The 18,872-nt window shown below is 39.0% G+C and overlaps 1 protein-coding gene across 1 annotated transcript in view; it reads left to right on the plus strand.

Annotated features, from left to right (window-relative positions):
* The window catches only part of NLGN1 (neuroligin 1), a 602,903-nt gene extending 585,129 nt beyond the window's left edge, over positions 1 to 17,774 (plus strand). The window contains exons 4-6 of the mRNA XM_040428249.1: positions 1,807 to 2,019; positions 11,555 to 12,344; positions 16,595 to 17,774. Coding sequence (XP_040284183.1) covers positions 1,807 to 2,019; positions 11,555 to 12,344; positions 16,595 to 17,411 — 1,820 coding nt within the window. The 3' untranslated portion in view covers positions 17,412 to 17,774. The remainder of the gene's footprint in view (positions 1 to 1,806; positions 2,020 to 11,554; positions 12,345 to 16,594) is intronic.
* The last annotated feature ends 1,098 nt before the right edge of the window (positions 17,775 to 18,872 follow it).

Raw genomic sequence — 18,872 nt, forward strand, 5'->3', positions numbered from 1 at the left:
CTTAGAAAAATCAGTCTTGAGATATTTCTTGGCCCAGTCTTGACGTTTCAGCTTGTGTGTCTTGTTCAGTGGTGGTCGTCTTTCAGCCTTTCTTACCTTGGCTATGTCTCTGAGTATTGCACACCTTGCGCTTTTGGGCACTCCAGTGATGTTGCAGCTCTGAAATATGGCCAAACTGGTGGCAAGTGGCATCTTGGCAGCTGCACGCTTGACTTTTCTCAGTTCATGGGCAGTTATTTTGCGCCTTGGTTTTTCCACACGCTTCTTGCGACCCTGTTGACTATTTTGAATGAAACGCTTGATTGTTCGATGATCACGCTTCAGAAGCTTTGCAATTTTAAGAGTGCTGCATCCCTCTGCAAGATATCTCACTATTTTTGACTTTTCTGAGCCTGTCAAGTCCTTCTTTTGACCCATTTTGCCAAAGGAAAGGAAGTTGCCTAATAATTATGCACACCTAATATAGGGTGTTGATGTCATTAGACCACACCCCTTCTCATTACAGAGATGCACATCACCTAATATGCTTAATTGGTAGTAGGCTTTCGAGGCTATACAGCTTGGAGTAAGACAACATGCATAAAGAGGATGATGTGGTCAAAATACTCATTTACCTAATAATTCTTCACTCCCTGTATATATATTTTTTAAATTGATAACAGTTCTACTAAGCGCCTATAAAACAATACTTACTGTTACACTGTACCTGGTGTAAAGAATACCCTTTTCAGACAGGAAATAACCAGTGTAAGGTATCATTCACATCTGCATTGGATGGTCCATTAAGAGCACCTATTGAAAATGATGTCCTGAATGCTGCAAACAGAATTGTGCACCACTATTTTGTCCTCTAAAATGACAGATGATCTCAATGGATTCCATTATAGTCAAAGGGTCTGTCGATCTTTGTTGTTGACCATTGTGTGACAGATTCATCTCAGTTGGTATTCCCTTTTTCGGTGATGTGTCACCACATCACCGGGCAAGATTTTGCGCAGTTTCTTCAATCATGATGGTCGTGTTGACCACAATTGGATAAGGTGGTATGTTTTTTTTTGTTTTGATTTTTACTCTGATTAAACCCTGAAAGGCCTCAATTTTAATGTCAGATGCCGCGATCAGTGATGAACACAGCATCTGAGGAGTTCAATGCGGCACCGCACGTGCCAAAAGCTGGGAGCAGCGCACTTTCCATCAGCAGCATTTTCACAGACTTGAAAAAGGGGTCCACAGAATCCCAAAACGCGTTGTCACGATAACAAAAATAAAAAAAACTATTGGTTTGAAACAAACTCTGGTTGCGTTTTGCGCCTATGGTCCACCCTCCACTTGACCCCAGAGTCCAGTGGATACATACCTCATAAATATATATCAGAACATTCCATAATTATTATATTGTATTTATGTTGATCTTTATACCAACTCAATTTTAAAGCCTCTGTTCCACTGACAGAAGTAGCTAAGGAGCTCAGAAATAGCTACAGAGAGTAGTGTAGTGAGCTATGTTGGTGTTAATATTATATTCAATCATAATCCACATAGTTATTGCATATATTTATATAATTATTATCATTACAGTTATTTTAAAATGTCTACCTTTGCACATACTAAAATTATATTCCAACTTAGTATAGATGTAATTTCTCTATATTGGTAGATCATTTTAAGTCTGTCATTACTGTGTCACGCTCCTTTGTTATTTAAAAGATGTAGAATGTGCTCAAAAATCAAATGCATGATTTGACAAAAAGAAAAAGTGACTATTGGCTGAAATTTCAATAATGGTTATTATTTATTCTTGTGCAGGTTTCCTGAGCACCGGTGATCAAGCAGCAAAGGGAAACTATGGCCTTCTTGATCTCATTCAAGCCTTACGTTGGACTAGTGAGAACATTGGATTCTTTGGTGGTGATCCTTTAAGAATAACAGTTTTTGGATCTGGTGCTGGTGCATCATGTGTCAATCTGTTGACTTTGTCCCATTATTCAGAAGGTAACCGTTGGAGCAATTCAACCAAAGGTATTATGCAGGTTGCAAATTTTGTTATTTTTGGTGTTTGCATGAGGCTGTGTGTGAACTGTTCTCTGGCTTCACAACTTTATTTCAGTCACTATCCTTTTTCTGTTGACATCTTTATGTGCAATTAAAGCCTTGTGAACTGGCTTGTGACTGATGTGTTTATTATAAAACTTGCAAGTGCATTTTTGAGTTGCTTTTACATCACAAACATTTCTGCTTTACTTGTTTTTCTCCTTAAAAGTGTATTTTTTTTTTTTTGGGGGGGGGGGTATCCTATGAACCACACTGAATGAGGTCAATTGTATTCTGTGATTCTTCAGTGGCAAGTTTAGCTTTCACAAGAATCCTTGGTTTGTAAAAGCAAAATACAATTTTATTTTAATGGTTGCTGCTCAGGAAACATTATCTAGGTTAAAAGAGGAGTTTCAAGATAAGACATACTCACTGAAAATTCATGAGTGGAATTTATTACTGTCTGTGAGAAGGAAGTTTAAATGTTTTGCATGCATGATTCCAAATTGTCAAAGCTTTAAGCTTTTAGTCATATTTTATTTCATTCTCAGTTATATTTTTTCCTTGTCCTTTCAGTTCCACCCAGTGGAATGGAAAGAAAGGGTTGTGTGACTTCTTTATGTGCAGTAAAACCAGGTTTAAGTTATCCTAACTCAATGTAAATATCAACTTGCAATATAAGAAAAATAATTACATAGGTGTATTACTTCATCTGCAGAATTATTCTTACATTTGTGACTTGAGGGCATTTTAGAGAAGTTCTACATTTAAGGGTCTTTTTTAAATAAATAAAAATCAAATAAGATATTAGAGAATTATGAGTTAATAGGTGAATATCTATTTGTCAGAATGGAAAGTGACTAGAATGGAAAGTGACTACACTGGATGTTCCTCTTCATAGAGGACCTGATGTGTATCCATGGGCAGCCAACTGTATTCAATGGGAACTATTTAATGCTTAATTTCCCCTGCAGTACACATGCTTGATATTTCCCCAGATTACAGCTGATTCTTGAGGGTCCCAGAAGGATATCCTTTGTTCTACCAAACAGGGAGTATCCAAAGTGGGGAACCTCTTTAAGTGTAATTCACACCGGAACAGTTTGTGCATCTCAGGCTCTGCTAAAATCTGAAATCTAAGCATAGCTGGTACTCAGTTTTTGACATACACATAAACTAGTTAGCATATTAAGTGCCCTAGCAGTTTAAGTATTTATATTTTGATCTTAATTAATTATTTCAGGATTAATTTGAATATAAGCAATGATTACTTTACCCAGAGGGCAAGTGCCCTCTGGGCATTCCCTACTGCTAAGATGGTCACAGCTCTCTGCAGTATTTTATCCAGAATTTGATTAATAAATGAAGTTTAAGATTCACAAACAATGTAAACATTTGTATTAGTGAAAAGATGCACAGGCAACACATAGAGTTTCATCTGTTTACAGCAAGTCTGTCAGCAGTTCTGAACGTGTAAAACTGCTGATAGCAATTGATTGCAGACCGGGAGACTTGGTTAACCCCTTCCCGACCAGTGCCGTAATAGTACGGCGCAGCGGGATGTGACTTGCTGCACAGCTCCATACTATTACGGCCCGCTGATCGAGCGGGTGCAGGAGCTGCGCCCGCCCGATCAGCTGCAGGGTTTCCAAAATGAGGTCACTTTTTGGGAGTTTCTACTGTAAGGGTGCATCAGGGGGTCTTAAAATGGGACATAGCATCTAAAAATCAGTCCAGCAAAATCTGCTTTCCAAAAACCATATGGTGTTCCTTTCCTTCTGTGCCCTTACATCAGTTTGCGACCACATGTGGTTTGTTTATATAAACCGCAGAATCAGGGTAATAAATATTGAGTTTAGTTTGGCTGTTAACTCTCGATGTATTAAAGAAAAAAATGGATTAAAATGGAAAATTTGCAAAAAATTGAAATTTTTAAATTTCATCTGCATTTTCCTTTAATTCTTGTGGAACACTTAAAGGGTTAACAAAGTTAGTAAAATCAGTTTTGACTAACTTGAGGAGTGTAGTTTCTACAATGGGGTCATTTATGGGGGGTTTCCACTATGTAAGCCCCACAAAGTGACTTCAGACCCGAACTGGTCCTTAAAAAGTTGGTTTTGGAAATTTTCTAAAAAATGTTAAGAATTGCTTCTAAACTTCTAAGCCTTCTAACGTCCTAAATAAAATTACATTTATAAATTGATGCCAACATAAAGTAGACATATGGGGAATGTTAAGTAATAAATATTTTATGAGGTATCACTTTCTGTTTTAAAAGCAGAGAAATAGAAATTTTGACAATTGCAAATGTTTCCAAATTTTTGGTAAATTTGGGATTTTTTCATAAATAAAGGTGAAATATATTGACTCAAATTTATGACTATCATGAAGTACAATGTGTCATGAGAAAACAATGTCTTGGATAAATAAAAGTGTTCCAAAGTTATTACCATATAAAGTGACACATGTCGGATTTGCAAAAAATGGCCTGGGCAGGAAGGTGAAAACTGGCCTGGGGTAGAAAGGGTTAAACATACCTTTGTTTATGTTCTTAGTATTAGCATTCCTGAGAAGTAGACTTTTTCAACCCATTGTATGCCACTGCAGCAAGTGCCCTCTGGGCATTCCCTACTGCTAAGATGGTCACAGCTCTCTGCAGTAAACTTTACAGGACCCATCCCTATTGCTCTGAGTGAGGGCTCTAGCATACATTTATAGGCCTACTACAAGCACGTATGCCAGAGAGGAAGAGTTTTGAAATGTTTACTGTAGGGAACCAATGGCACTTCAGTGTTTGAAAATGTCAAGATGGCATCATAGAGCGCTCACCAGAATGAATCTTCTCAGTGATGATGATGCTAAGAACATATACAATGAAATGTTTAAATAGGCATCTGGCTCCAGGACTTCCCATTTAAGTAAGGTATATACTGTATATAGTACAATTACAAATGAACCGCTTGTGCATAGTATCATCATAATATCAGAAAACCATCACAATATGTCTGTACATTGATGAACACCTCTCTCTACCTATAAGTGAATGGTTGCGCCTAGAATTTGTGGCCTTTGAAAAGAATCTAGCCCCATCCCAAATCATTCTCAGCATTCACATGATCTATGCTTACACAGACACTATCCCATTATAGATTACTGTTAATGGTATTTTCCAACATTTTGATCCTGATGATCTATCCTCAGGATAGGTCATGAGTATCTGATCTATGCGGGTCCTATACCCGAGACCCATACTGAACAGCTGTTTGAGAAGGCTTCTGGCGATATGCTTGGTAAGCTGTGAGAAGGCCGTAGTTCTCACAGGAGCACTGGTGCCTTCTCAAACAGCTGATTGTGGGGGTCCCAGGTGTTGGACCTCCACCAATCAGATACTGATGACCTAACCTGAGTATCAAAATCTTGGAACACCCCTTTAAAAAAAACTCCAAATGTGGATATGCCAGTTATGGACTTTTCTCCAGGCTCTATGCTTTCCTACTAAACAAAGTGATAATAGGTCTCTGTAAAAGTATCTATAGATCAAATACATTTTATAGTTGACAGCAAGGCCATGGGCTCAAGAAAGGGAAATCATGACCCCTTTATATCCATTTTCTGGTGAACAAAAGTCACAATTCCAAGGTTTGTGACTTTGTAAATGCCATTGCACTTAATCTCATCCTCGTCCCTTTCTGAAAAGGGGGCATGGCGGGTCTGTGTGTGGGTGGGGTCTTTGGGCCTGACACAGTTATTGCCATTTACACTAGTTTTCTGGTGATGACTGAAATCTACACCAGTTATAGGCTAGCATAGATTTCAATTTAGACACATGGACTGCCAGATGATGTGCCGAAATTATGATGAGGCTTTCTTTAGTGGTTCCAGAGATATCTGGGGATAAATTCTCCCAAAAATGTTATAAGAAACATCCCTTTAAAATTGATAGTGTTTTCATCATGAATATGATTGAGACTTGGTATAATGAAAGGGTTTCTCTTCACTGGAACATTACTTTAAAGTATTACGAACATCTGTTCTTGTTTCATACAATATGGAGCTCCAGTCTAAAATGTTACTTCTTGTGTCTGTTTTCAGCTGCTTCAATAAAGTCATAGTACAAAATGACTCAATAGACATGCATAATTATGCAATAAATGTTGTACCATACACATACATTTTGAGTTTGGAATAATATGCATGGAGCATATACAGCTGTTAAAATAGCATTTCACTCGTGCCACTGTACCGCGCACTCAGGCGCTGTCTTCTTGTGGGTTTGGATTTGTCCTGTCGTTTTCAGAGGTGGTTCATATTGCCACTGTTCCATGCCTCCTGGCCTCATTTACTTTGGGTTTGAGTTATCTGTATTGTTAGGGTTGATCTTTCCCTGTCTGAGTGTGTGCATGCATCTGCTAGACTAATGTGTTTGATAAGTCTGTTGCATATTTCCTGAGTTCTGTGCCTGCCTGGTGTATGTTTCTTGAGCTCTGTGACCTGCAATGGTTGTGCAACAAGCTTTGTTTGCATCTTTTTAAATTCTGTCTGTGTCCTGTGTTTGAGCTTCATCTATCTGGTGTCTCAAGTTTGTGTCTGGATCATTCTGGTTCTATCTGAATTCTGACCTAGTTCTCGATATCTTTGAAACCGCGCAACTTTCCACTAATCGATTCTCTTAATCTCGAATCATCCAGCTGTACAAGTATTGATAGAACACCATATTTCCCAAAATTCCTCCTCCCACTACAGCTCCTGCGGAAGGAAGCGCACTAATAGTGAAATACTGTAAAAGCTCCCCACACGCGCTTTCAGCTTTTATACTCACAGGGGCAGGTGGGAATTAGGCACATCACACCAGTATATTCAACGGAGCTTTCCCCGATTTCCTTTTTTCTTCTGTAATCCACTGGTGTGTTTATTCCTTATGGGTAATTAGGAAGTGGGGCTTTTGCTACCATGTGCTATTCCATCCTGCAGTGTCTTTCTGTGTCCCCAGGCATTAGGTAGGCCTTGTAATGCAATAAAATTAAGAATTAGGCAGATCAGTGAAAAAGTCCATGGATACATAAGTCCATGGTCGGGACAGAATGGGTAGTGAAAGTAAAGATCCAGAAGGTCGAGTATGTGTCACTTTGGCACGTGCACAGGTAGTACAAGCTGACACATAGTCCTTCACACACTTATACCACCCCTGCCACCAGAATCTACAATATATGAGGTTGGCAGTGGACCTACTCCCAGGATGTCCTGTAAGAACCATACAATGATGTTCCTCCAACACCTTGTGACGCAATTCCAGTGGCACAAATAGTTTCCCAGAGGGACATGAGTCTGGTACGTCTCCCTGCGCCTCTAACACCTTCACCTCAAGGTTAGGGTAGAGGGCGGATATCACCACCCCTTTAGACAGTATGGGACTTGGGTTTTCAAAATCACCACCTCCAGGGAAACTACGTCCGCCTTGACATTCTTAATCCCAGGACGATAGGTGACAGTGAAATTGAATCTGGTGAAAAACAGGGCCCATCTGGCTTGTCTTAGGTTCAGTCGTTTCGCCGACTCCAGATAAGCCAGATTTTTGTGATCGGATGAATCGCCCCTTCCAACCAATGACGCCATTCCTCAAAAGCCAGTTTAATGGCCAGCAACTCTCTGTTACCCACATCATAATTTTTCTCAGCGGGGGATCTTTTTTTTTTTTAAATGCACATGGTCGCCATTTACCAGGTGATGGGCATGGGGACAAAACTGCTCCTACTCCCCTCTCGGATGCGTCCACTTCCACAATAAACGGTTGTGACACATCTGGCTGACCAATATGGGAGCAGAAGAGAAGTATTCCTTAATTGCAGAAAAGGCTTGCAACACTGCATCAGACCATACAGAAACATCCGTCCCTTTCTTAGTCATGTCCGTTAAGGGTTTTACTATTGTCAAATAATTCTTATTAATTTTTCAGTAATAGTTGGTGAATCCTTAAAAAACGCATAAGAGCCTTCAGATTTTCGGGTCGATCCCAGTCCAATATAGCATGGACTTTCTCAGGATCCATTCGAAAAACCTTGTGTACCGCAAAAACACATTTCTCTAATTTTGTGAGCAATTTATTATCCCTTAGAATCTGTAACACCTGTCTCACATGATTCTTATGTGGTTCCATGTCAGGAGAATAAATAAGAATGTCATCCAAATACATGATCACAAACCTCCCCACCAGGTGATGAAAGATGTCCTTCACAAAATGTTGGAAGACCGCCGGGGCATTGGTCAACCCGGAAGGCATGACCAGGTTCTCAAAGTGCCCCCCAGGAGTATTAAAAGCCGTTTTCCATTCATCCCCTTCCTTGATCCTAACCAGATAATATGCCCCCCTTAAGTCAAACTTGGAGAACACCTTGGCACCAATAATCTGGTTAAGCGAATCGGTGATCAAAGGAAGAGGGTAAGGATCATGGATAGTAATCTGAGTTCATGAAAATTCAGACATGGCCGAAGACCTCCATCATTTATTTATTTTTTTTACAAAAAAGATCCCTGCAGCCACTGGAGACTTGGAAGGTCTTATGTGCCCTTTCTTCAAACTCTCAGCAATATATTCTCTCATGGCCTGCCTTTCAGGTTCAGAAAGATTATACAACCTAGATTTAAGCAGTTTAGCCCCGGGAATAAGATTGACAGGGCAATCATATTCCCGATGGAAAGGTAAATCCTGACATCCACTCTCAGAAAACACATCGGCAAACTCGGATATAAAGGAGGGTACAGCCTTAGTAGTAACCACAGAAAAGGATGTATTGAGACAATTATTAATGCAATAGTCTCCCCAATCCAGAATCTACCTAGCTTGCCAATCAATAGTTGGATTATGCTTGGCAAGCCATGGTAAACCCAGAACCATAGGTGCAGGGAGACCTTCTAAGTCAAAACATGAGATAACTTCTTCATGAAAGTCACCCACTCTTAATCTGATATCATGCAAAACTTGCGACAAGCACCTCTGAGTAAGAGGGGCAGAATCTATAGCAAATACAGGAATGTCTTTTTTTTATGTACTTGGTGTACAAACTGAGCATAAATCAGGTTCACCCCAGCCCTGCTGTCGATAATTACTTCAAGATCCCGGAGTCGCTCCCCCTATTTGCATGTGTTCATCCCCAGTTATAAGCTCAGGAGTTTCTTCACCCAGAGAGTCAAAGGAATATGGTACGTTATGTAATAGAACGTCCTAAGATTGTGGGCCCTTAGATCTCTCTCTCAGGTGTCTATCAATACGCACAGCCAAAGACATAGCGGCTTCCAAAGACTCAGGATTCTTATAAAAAAGGCCAAAGCGTCCTTCAGCCTCTCAGATAATCCCTGACAAAACTGGTTACAGAGAGCTGGATCGTTCCACTCAGTATCCGTATCCGTCCGTGACATTCTGTCTGTATCTCTGCATCCACTGTGTCTGTATTGTGTCCTATCACGACAGTGTGAGCATCTTGTGTTTCATTCCGCCTAGATGTTTTGATCACTGCCGTCCAGTATCTGCCATATTTATACGAGTTTCTGAAGTCCATATATCTGGTTATTGTACTTTGTCTGTCTTACTGATCGTTCTATCTTTCAGTTTCCTTTTTTGTCTTTTGTCACTTGCCTGTATCTGTGTTTGTCTTGGATTCGCCTGTATTCTGCTTGGTTCTGAATTTGTGTTTTGTATATGCTCCCGTTGCTTTGCACTACTATTTATGACCTATATGGGTCAGGTGCCAATTACACCAGGTCTATTCCACAAGGTAGCATACTGTTGGCTACCTACAGCGAAGTCTAGAGCCCTGTTTTGGGGTTAAAGGGTGAAAACAAGGGAACCGCCAGTATAATGCCTTCAGGTCTAGCCAAATGCCAAACCATTTAGTTGGCACAGTGGTTCCACAACCATTGTCTGTACATCTGTCCATAACAACATCTTCCATGCCATGTATTATGTTGATACAGTTTGTTCCAATGGAGAGAATTATGGATTTAGGGTGAATTGGTGACATGCGTGGAACATTGTGCAGGATTAGAAAAACATGACTGCTTTTTTTCAATGATGCAACTGCTATGAGATTGTATCTGTTATTGCAGTCAAATTGCACTGAACTGAATGTGGCTGAGGTGCAATATCCCCCATAACATGTGGACAGGTGTGGTGCTGTTTTCTTGGGGGCAAAAAAGCAGACATTAGTCAGTAACATAGTTTATAATTGAAAATGCATGGCTGATTTTCTGGACAAAATGAAAGAATAAATTGAATAGTATATTTCTGGTCTTTCTGCCTGCTAATTACTTTCACATATCCCATTCTCACTAGGGTTCAAAAGAGATACAATGTTACGTTAATAGAAAGTGCCATCCTTCAACTGTTTTCAAATAAAAGTTTCATTATAAAGCAGTAACAAAATGAAAGACAATCTCTTTAAGACATATGGGTGGTATAGAGGATTCCTAGCTCAGAACCCTCTCTATTGACCAGAGAAGAAATACATAGGGAATCATATATTAAGACCTATATTATAGATTAACGTCTTAATAACCCCTATAACTGGCAGTGGATCCGCCGAAGTTATGAAGAGGCGCTGGCCTCTACATAACTTCAGAGTATCCTGCGCCAGTCTAAATGTAAGCCAGCTTCCTTGCCAGCTTATATTTAGACAGTTTTCTGATGAATGAGATGGGCTGCTCCTCACCCATGCCACACCCACTTTTTTAGACCTGGTGTGAACAGAAAATAGTTTCAGATTGCAGCACATAAACTTTGCACCACAATCTGTGCCAGAAATACGCCTAAACATATTTTTGGATAGTAAATGGCTTCATAATTTCTTCCAGCAGTGTCCACTGTAGGAAAAATGTGAGGCTTGCCACAACTTTCTCTGGTCTTAACAGATGATTCCCTGAAGTTTAAAAAAAGGGGTTGTCCAGAGGGCAAAACCAACTTTAATATGGGGCTATAACTGCGAGCAGACAAAACTGTACTTATCAAGTAGCAATGGCTTTGTAAGCAAAAAGTCAGTACTGTAGTTTCTTAGGGTTAGATATTGGTGCAGGAGTGTCCTTTTTGGGACAACATGGGACTTCATGTACAAAAAAGAAGGGATGTTCTAAGAGAAGTGACTTTAACGTATGAAGTTTACAGTTCTCAAAATGAGTGGATGTTAGGTAACTGTCACAACCTCCTTTTAATGTACACTAGAGAATTTCTAGGTGTATACATTTAGTAGAAACCAGAAACACAGTGTGAACAGATCCTTAACGTGCAGGTATCAACACTTTGATTTGCATTTAAATATTTAGATTTTTTTAATAGTTGTTTACATTTTTGTATTGTTTTTAATCCATAGTAATTTACAATGTTGATTGTGTGATATTGCATGGTACTCTGTACATACATATACATTGCTATGGCATGCAAAATCCCCTTTTGATATGGCATGAATCCCCCTAAATATGCAAAGTAAAAAAACATTTTTTATGTCTTATTAACACTTTTTATTTGTTTTTTACACAGGTCTTTTTCAAAGGGCAATTGCACAAAGTGGAACTGCCCTGTCCAGTTGGGCAGTTAGCTTTCAGCCTGCCAAATATGCCCGGATTTTAGCAACTAAAGTTGGATGCAACATGACTGATACTGTAGAACTTATAGAATGTCTACAGAAAAAGCCTTATAGAGAACTTGTGGACCAAGACATACAGCCAGCAAGGTATCACATAGCCTTTGGACCAGTAATAGATGGTGATGTAATTCCTGATGATCCTCAGATTCTAATGGAACAAGGCGAGTTTCTTAATTATGATATCATGTTGGGTGTGAACCAAGGAGAAGGACTGAAATTCGTGGAAAGTATTGTAGACCATGAGGATGGCATCTCTGCGAGTGACTTTGACTTTGCTGTTTCCAATTTTGTTGATAACTTATATGGATATACAGAAGGAAAGGATATAATGAGGGAAACAATCAAATTTATGTATACCGATTGGGCAGATCGACACAATCCTGAAACGAGAAGGAAAACATTGTTGGCGTTATTCACTGACCATCAGTGGGTTGCACCAGCAGTTGCAACTGCAGATCTGCACTCAAACTTTGGTTCTCCCACATATTTTTATGCCTTTTACCATCATTGCCAATCAGATCAAGTGCCTGCTTGGGCAGACGCATCCCATGGGGATGAGGTTCCGTATGTATTCGGAATTCCTATGATTGGACCTACAGAGTTATTCCCATGTAATTTCTCCAAAAATGATGTCATGCTAAGTGCAGTAGTAATGACATATTGGACAAATTTTGCTAAAACTGGGTAAGTACCATTCTATTGTTGAGGAATTAAATATTAGCAATACACATAGTGTATACAAGTATATTATTTATATGTGTGTGTGTGTGTATGTGTTTGTGTAATGGGCTGTTTTAAACCCTGGTGGGTCCAGTGCAGAGGTTATCAGTAGGTTTCCACACATTGTTCATTGTAAATTGTGCCACAGATCTAGTGTCCCTCATGGTAACAGTGCTGAAATGATGTCCCTTGTAGGTTCCTACTTCTTCCTTCCCTTCTGTGAAGAGACTTATACTGTACCTCCTTATATAACTGGTTCTGTCCCCTTGTCTTTGGTGTTCCCATTCTCTAATGTTCCTCTGCTATGCTGGGCAGCAGTAACAGCAGCTGGCAAGGTAGCCCTAGTTTTCCCAGCCAGAAAAGAGCATTTGTTTTCCCCTGGTAACAGCATTGTGAGATGCTCCATGCCATGATTTCAACACTTGGCATTGAGGGGTGGAGAAAAGCTTCCTCCCAATGTTCATATACTTGGATAGCAGTGCAATGTTGTATGGGATGTGGGGATTTGCTCTGGTAGTTAGGACTAGCGGATGCAGTAGAGGCAAAGTACACAGTTCTTGAATAAAACAGGGGTGTTTATTCACACATTGATGTATAACAAAATGCAGATAAGGTCACAAAACGCAGGTCGCTTGGTATTTGTTCACACACAAGAAAAGTACATAAACAATAAAAGTCACCTTTTCTCCTGGGTGTTAATTCTCAGCCTGTTAGCAGTTCAGCCTCATCAAGTCCATAGGCAGCCTATTTGCCTTTAGAGGGGCCTGAGTCCTCCAGCCTGGCTCAAACCTCAAATCAACGAAACAGCCATCAGTTCACAGCACACAGACTCCTGAGCTCCACTGTCAGAGGGAGGTAAATCCACACACCTGGCAGTGTTGTCTGGTTTTTATGCCTGGCAAAACCTGGCCTGGAACATGGGGAGTAGTCACCCACCCAGCACTTTGACTACTCCCAGTAAGAGCCGTCTCGGATCAGCTATGACAGCCATGCTAACTCTCAAGGTGTTAATTAGCAATAGCTGCTGCTGACTAGTGTTGAGTGCGAATATTCAAATCGCGAATTTTAATCGCGAATATCGCCACTTGCAAATTTGCAAATATTTAGAATATAGTGCTATATATTCATATTCGCGAATAGTGTTGAATATTCTAATCGCGAATTTATCACAAATTTATTACATTGCCGATTTTTGGCAATTAAGTAAACAATGACTGGAGATCACGACTTCTCGATTTTGCAATTTTATGAAGAATATTCGGCCACAAATTCGCGAAATATCGCAATTCGAATATTGCCTATGCCGCTCATCACTACTGCTGACACATAAAATACCGGCTCTTACTTCACCAAGGCCATCCACGATGATTCCAAGTACCTTCTTACAGGGAGTAGGGCAAGTTATGCTGAAAGAGTTATAAGATGCTGGGCACGCAGAATTCCACTTGTAATTTTCCACACATGGAAACAGTTGAAAATGGTGCCACTACCAGGGATAGATAGATAAATAGATAGATAGATAGATAGATAGATAGATAGATAGATAGATAGATAGATAGATAATATTCGATCTATATATATAAAAAAGGACGTATATATGTATGTGTGCATGTTCCGCAAAAACTCAAAAACGCAACCATCCATTTCAACGAAACTTGGTATACACATCCCTTACTACCTGGAAAGAAATCTTGTGGGGTCACAAAAAATTACCTACATTAGCCAATACAAACCTGCAAGTCTCTCTGTTCATATGCCAACTGCCATACACACGGTCACATGTCCCTTATCAGCCAATAGAAGCCCTTACTCTCCACACACAAAGCTTTACTCCAGGTTTCCATAACAACCCAGCCAACCCAAATCGCACGACACATAGGGCACAACTACTCTGCTACATGCATCCATCTTGGATGGATTTTTTTGCGACTGTCATGTCACAGTCGCAACATGTTGCAGTGCGACACCATAGCCTATCATTATAAAAATTGTTGAGACAAAATGTCACACAACACATGTCGTCATGTAGCCCTAGCCTTAAAGGGGCAGGGTCCTGTGGAGATCACTGTTAAAGGGGCGGGCACCATGTAGGTCACTGTTAAAGGGGCAGGCACCGTAGAAAATCACTGTTAAAGGGGCGGGCACTTTGGAGGGCACTGTTAAAGGGGAGGGCACTGTGGAGGTCACTGTTAAAGAGGAGGGCACTGTAGAGGTCACTGTTAAAGGGGCTGGCACTGTGGAGGTCACTGTTAAAGGGGCGGGCACTGTGGAAGTCACTGTTAAAGGGGCGGACACTTTGGAGGTCACTGTTAAAGGGGTGGGAACTGTGGAGGTCATTGTTAAAGGGGAACGCTGCTGTGAAGTTCAAAGTTAAGGGGATGGGCTACTGTGGAGGTCCCATTTTAAGAAGGCTGGGCACTGTGGGGGTCAGTACTAAGGGTTGGGGGGGCTGTGGAGGTCACCGTTATAGAGGATACTGTCGATATCTTTTAACGACACACGCAAACATTAAGTAAAATAGATGAAATATACCCGTGCGAAGCCGGGTCCTTCTGCTAGTGTTATTATAAATATTGGGAGTTCCCTACAACATCAAACACAAATAATTGAGTTTACTTCAGCATTTCGTCTATACAGGAACCCTGCCTTGCATCTGCACTGATACAGTAGGTAATGCAAAACATTCAAGTGAATGGAACCATGCTGTAGTTATCTGCCCAGTGGGTGGGTGGGAGCATTTGTGTTCAATAAAATGAGCCATATAATTGTTTTCAATTCGTTCTGAGGATTGCGGAGGAGATATCCTGCAGTCCATACTCATATGCTACCATAGATACCATAAACTCTTTATTTGTCTGCAGAATGTTACTCTCAGCTGAGGATGAAGATTTTAAATCAACATGGCAAGCTATAATCTATTCTTGTTGCATTGACTAGGTCATTAAAAGTTTCAAACATTATTCTAACTGCTTGACCGTTTTCCTTTTTTTTTACTCCTGCCAGAGCCATAACTTCAGTTTCCCATTGACATAGTCATATGAGGGCTTGCTTATGGCGGGACTGGTTGTTCTTTCTAATGGCACCATTTACTGTTAGATATGATGTAGTGGGAAGCTGTAAAAAAATTAAAATGGGGTGAAATTATTAAAAAAACACAATTCTGCCACAGTTTTATGGGTTTTGTTTTTACAGCATTTCCTAAGTGGTAAAACTGACCTGTTACCTTCATTCTCTGGGTCAGTACAATTATAACAATACCACATATAGTTTTTCTTGTGTTTTAATACAAAAAAAATAAAAACTATTATATTTTTTTGCATTGCCATATCAAAACCCCCATAACTTTTTTTTATTTTTATGTCCATGGAACTTTGTAAGGGCTAATTTTTTTGTGGGACAATAAATTTGGTGTTTGACTTTTTCATCACTTTTTATTCAATTTTTGGGGGGAGGTGAAGTGACAAAAAAATGGTGAATCAGTGATTTTGATGTTTTTTTTTATATTACGTCATTCACCTTATGGGATAAATATTTTATATTTTAATAGTACAGGAATTTTTGAATGTGATGATGCCAATGATGTTTATTTTTTTGTTCTTAATTTAATATTATTTTTTCATTTTGGGGAAAGGGGGTGATTTGAATTTTTTGATTTTTTAATATTTATAAAACTTTTATTTTAACTTTTTGATAGTTCCTCTAGGGAACATGAACAAGCAAGGTTGCTTCTCTCATAGATTCTAATGCATGAGCATTGGAGTCTAGGAGAATTTCAATGTGTTCCTATGGAGCCCTAACAGAGACAGGGTCTCCGTGAGAACCTATCTGCAGTAGCCACGGATCATTTAGGAGACTGTGGGGCACACCATCCAGCTCCCCGATCCCCACTAGGAGGAGCCATTGCATGCCAGAAAGCACATCTAAGAAGTTAAATAAGTACGGTCGACATTATCAACGATCACATATATTAGCTTCTGGTATCTGCTGTTTAAATCGATCACCATATTTAAAAACCCGACTCCCTACATAAATTTTCACTCACAAAGGAGTTAACTTGCAATTGGTTGACAATAATTCATGATATATTGAATTATACAAATCAATACCTATGTAATACATAATTTATCATTCTATATTTGATACTAACAAGGTAATTACACTCGCTTGCATTGCTATTCATTATTTATTGTTAAATTTTATTTTTTTTCTTTTAGGGACCCAAATCAACCCGTTCCACAAGACACAAAATTCATCCACACAAAGCCAAATCGTTTTGAAGAAGTTGCGTGGACTAGATATTCACAAAAGGACCAACTTTATCTCCACATTGGATTAAAACCCAGAGTTAAGGAACATTATAGGGCTAATAAAGTAAACCTTTGGCTAGAACTTGTTCCACATCTTCATGTGATTAATGACCTCACCACAACTAAAGGGCCATCTACAGATATCACTTCTAGACCAACAAGGAAAATCCTTGTACCTGTAACTTCAGCCTTTCCAACAATTAATGAAGATAACTTCAAACAACAGCCTAGTCCATTTTCATTGGAAAGAGACTATTCTACTGAGTTAAGCGTCACTATTGCTGTTGGAGCATCTCTACTTTTCCTTAATATTTTGGCATTTGCTGCATTATATTACAAAAAGGATAAAAGGAGACATGATGTGCATAGGAGATGTAGTCCTCAGCGCAACACTACAAATGACATAGCCCATGCACAAGAAGAAGAAATTATGTCTCTGCAAATGAAGCACACAGACTTGGACCATGAATGTGAATCTATCCATCCCCACGAGGTTGTTCTTCGAAATGCCTGTCCTCCAGACTACACACTAGCAATGCGAAGATCCCCAGATGATATTCCCCTAATGACCCCTAATACTATAACAATGATTCCTAACACTATACCAGGGATTCAGCCCATACATGCCTTCAATACTTATACTGCAGGACAAAATAACACACTTCCTCATCCCCATCCACACCCACATCCGCATCCACATTCACATTCTACAACCAGAGTATAGCCAGACTAAATGGAATACAGACTTTATTTTTGATGTATTACAGTAGTTGACCTTATTGGAAATTTATTGGATTTTCAACCCCACAGAACTTGCATTATTTAAAGATGGAGGATTACAATGTGCATACTGCACATACATATCAAAAACATTTGGAAATTTTGGAAAAAAAATGTAAATAATCAAAATGGACAACAGCAGCAATTGAAATAATTGTTGTGAATGATAGTGTTTTTTTAATTCATATTCAACTTTTTTTAGGTTTTAAGTTACAAATTGGCTTTAGGCATGTGCTACAAAAAAGAGAGGACAAAGACTTAAAATGTATTTATATGCACAAGGGACTCACACATGGAATGTCTGATATTTTTCACCCCCCCTTTTTTTTATTTTGAACTGTTTTATTGTGTAGATCATATATATAAGTGCACAAAGCACCAATGCTGTTAAGGCCTCATCTCGGGGCCCCATTCTGTAAACTGCCAATAGAACAAAAGAGGTTTCAAGTCCTGGCAAGTATAACATTATCACTTAAGTGCTGTCACTATCAATTGTGAAATAAAGGAAACTGGATCTTTTTAGCACGAAGTGCATGATAATTTGTATGCTTGGTGGCTGTGCTGCTGATTAAGCCACAATTAAAATTGTTCTCATCCCATTAAACTTTTTTTTTTTTCATGAAAGAATATGACATCAATTGGCAAACCTTAAGGTGATATTTTTTTAAAGGGAGCTTTAAAAAGTTTTTAATTCCAGCATTATATTGTCCTTGGTTCTTATTTGAGATAGAAATAAAAGGTGCATAATTTAGGTTAGAAATAGATTGAGAAACACTTACTGGAGAGAATCCCAAAGGATATATGTATTTAAAGATATATTACATGCTTGTTCAGTCTAAACAATTTTAGGTTTTATGGTAAATGATGCATTTTATTTGGTAGAGTTGAGATCTGATGCAATTGATAATAATGGTAAGTAACAATGCGTCCAAAGAAAACTTGAGTAATTGTCCCACTACTGATATATTTTTTAACAGGTTTTTCATGTTGCATGTCCATGTGTTAAAAATGTAAAATTTTTCGTTGCCACTGTAAATTTATTTTATATTGATGTTACCTCACAGCAGTATATAAGTAAAATGTATACATATGTAGATACCAAGGATACACTTTAATGAAGGGTGCCAACAAAATTTATAAACCCAGTTCTGCCTCTGTAATTTTATACTAATATTATCCAAACACAAAAATATGACTTTCCCTCTTGTCTATCAGGAAGGTATTTATCACAGTCTTTTCAAGGTGTTTGTATATGTATCAGATGTACATTTATATGGAAAATGATAGAGGTGGACTTAAGAGCACATCAATAAGAAATAATTTCTCTCTTACCTGTATATTTCTATTAGACAACAGTTAACGTGTTTTTCTTTTTGTTTTGTTTCTTCTTTTGTTTCTTTCTTTT

The sequence above is a fragment of the Bufo bufo genome, chromosome 4 (assembly GCF_905171765.1).
Source record: "Bufo bufo chromosome 4, aBufBuf1.1, whole genome shotgun sequence".
NCBI lineage: Eukaryota > Metazoa > Chordata > Amphibia > Anura > Bufonidae > Bufo > Bufo bufo.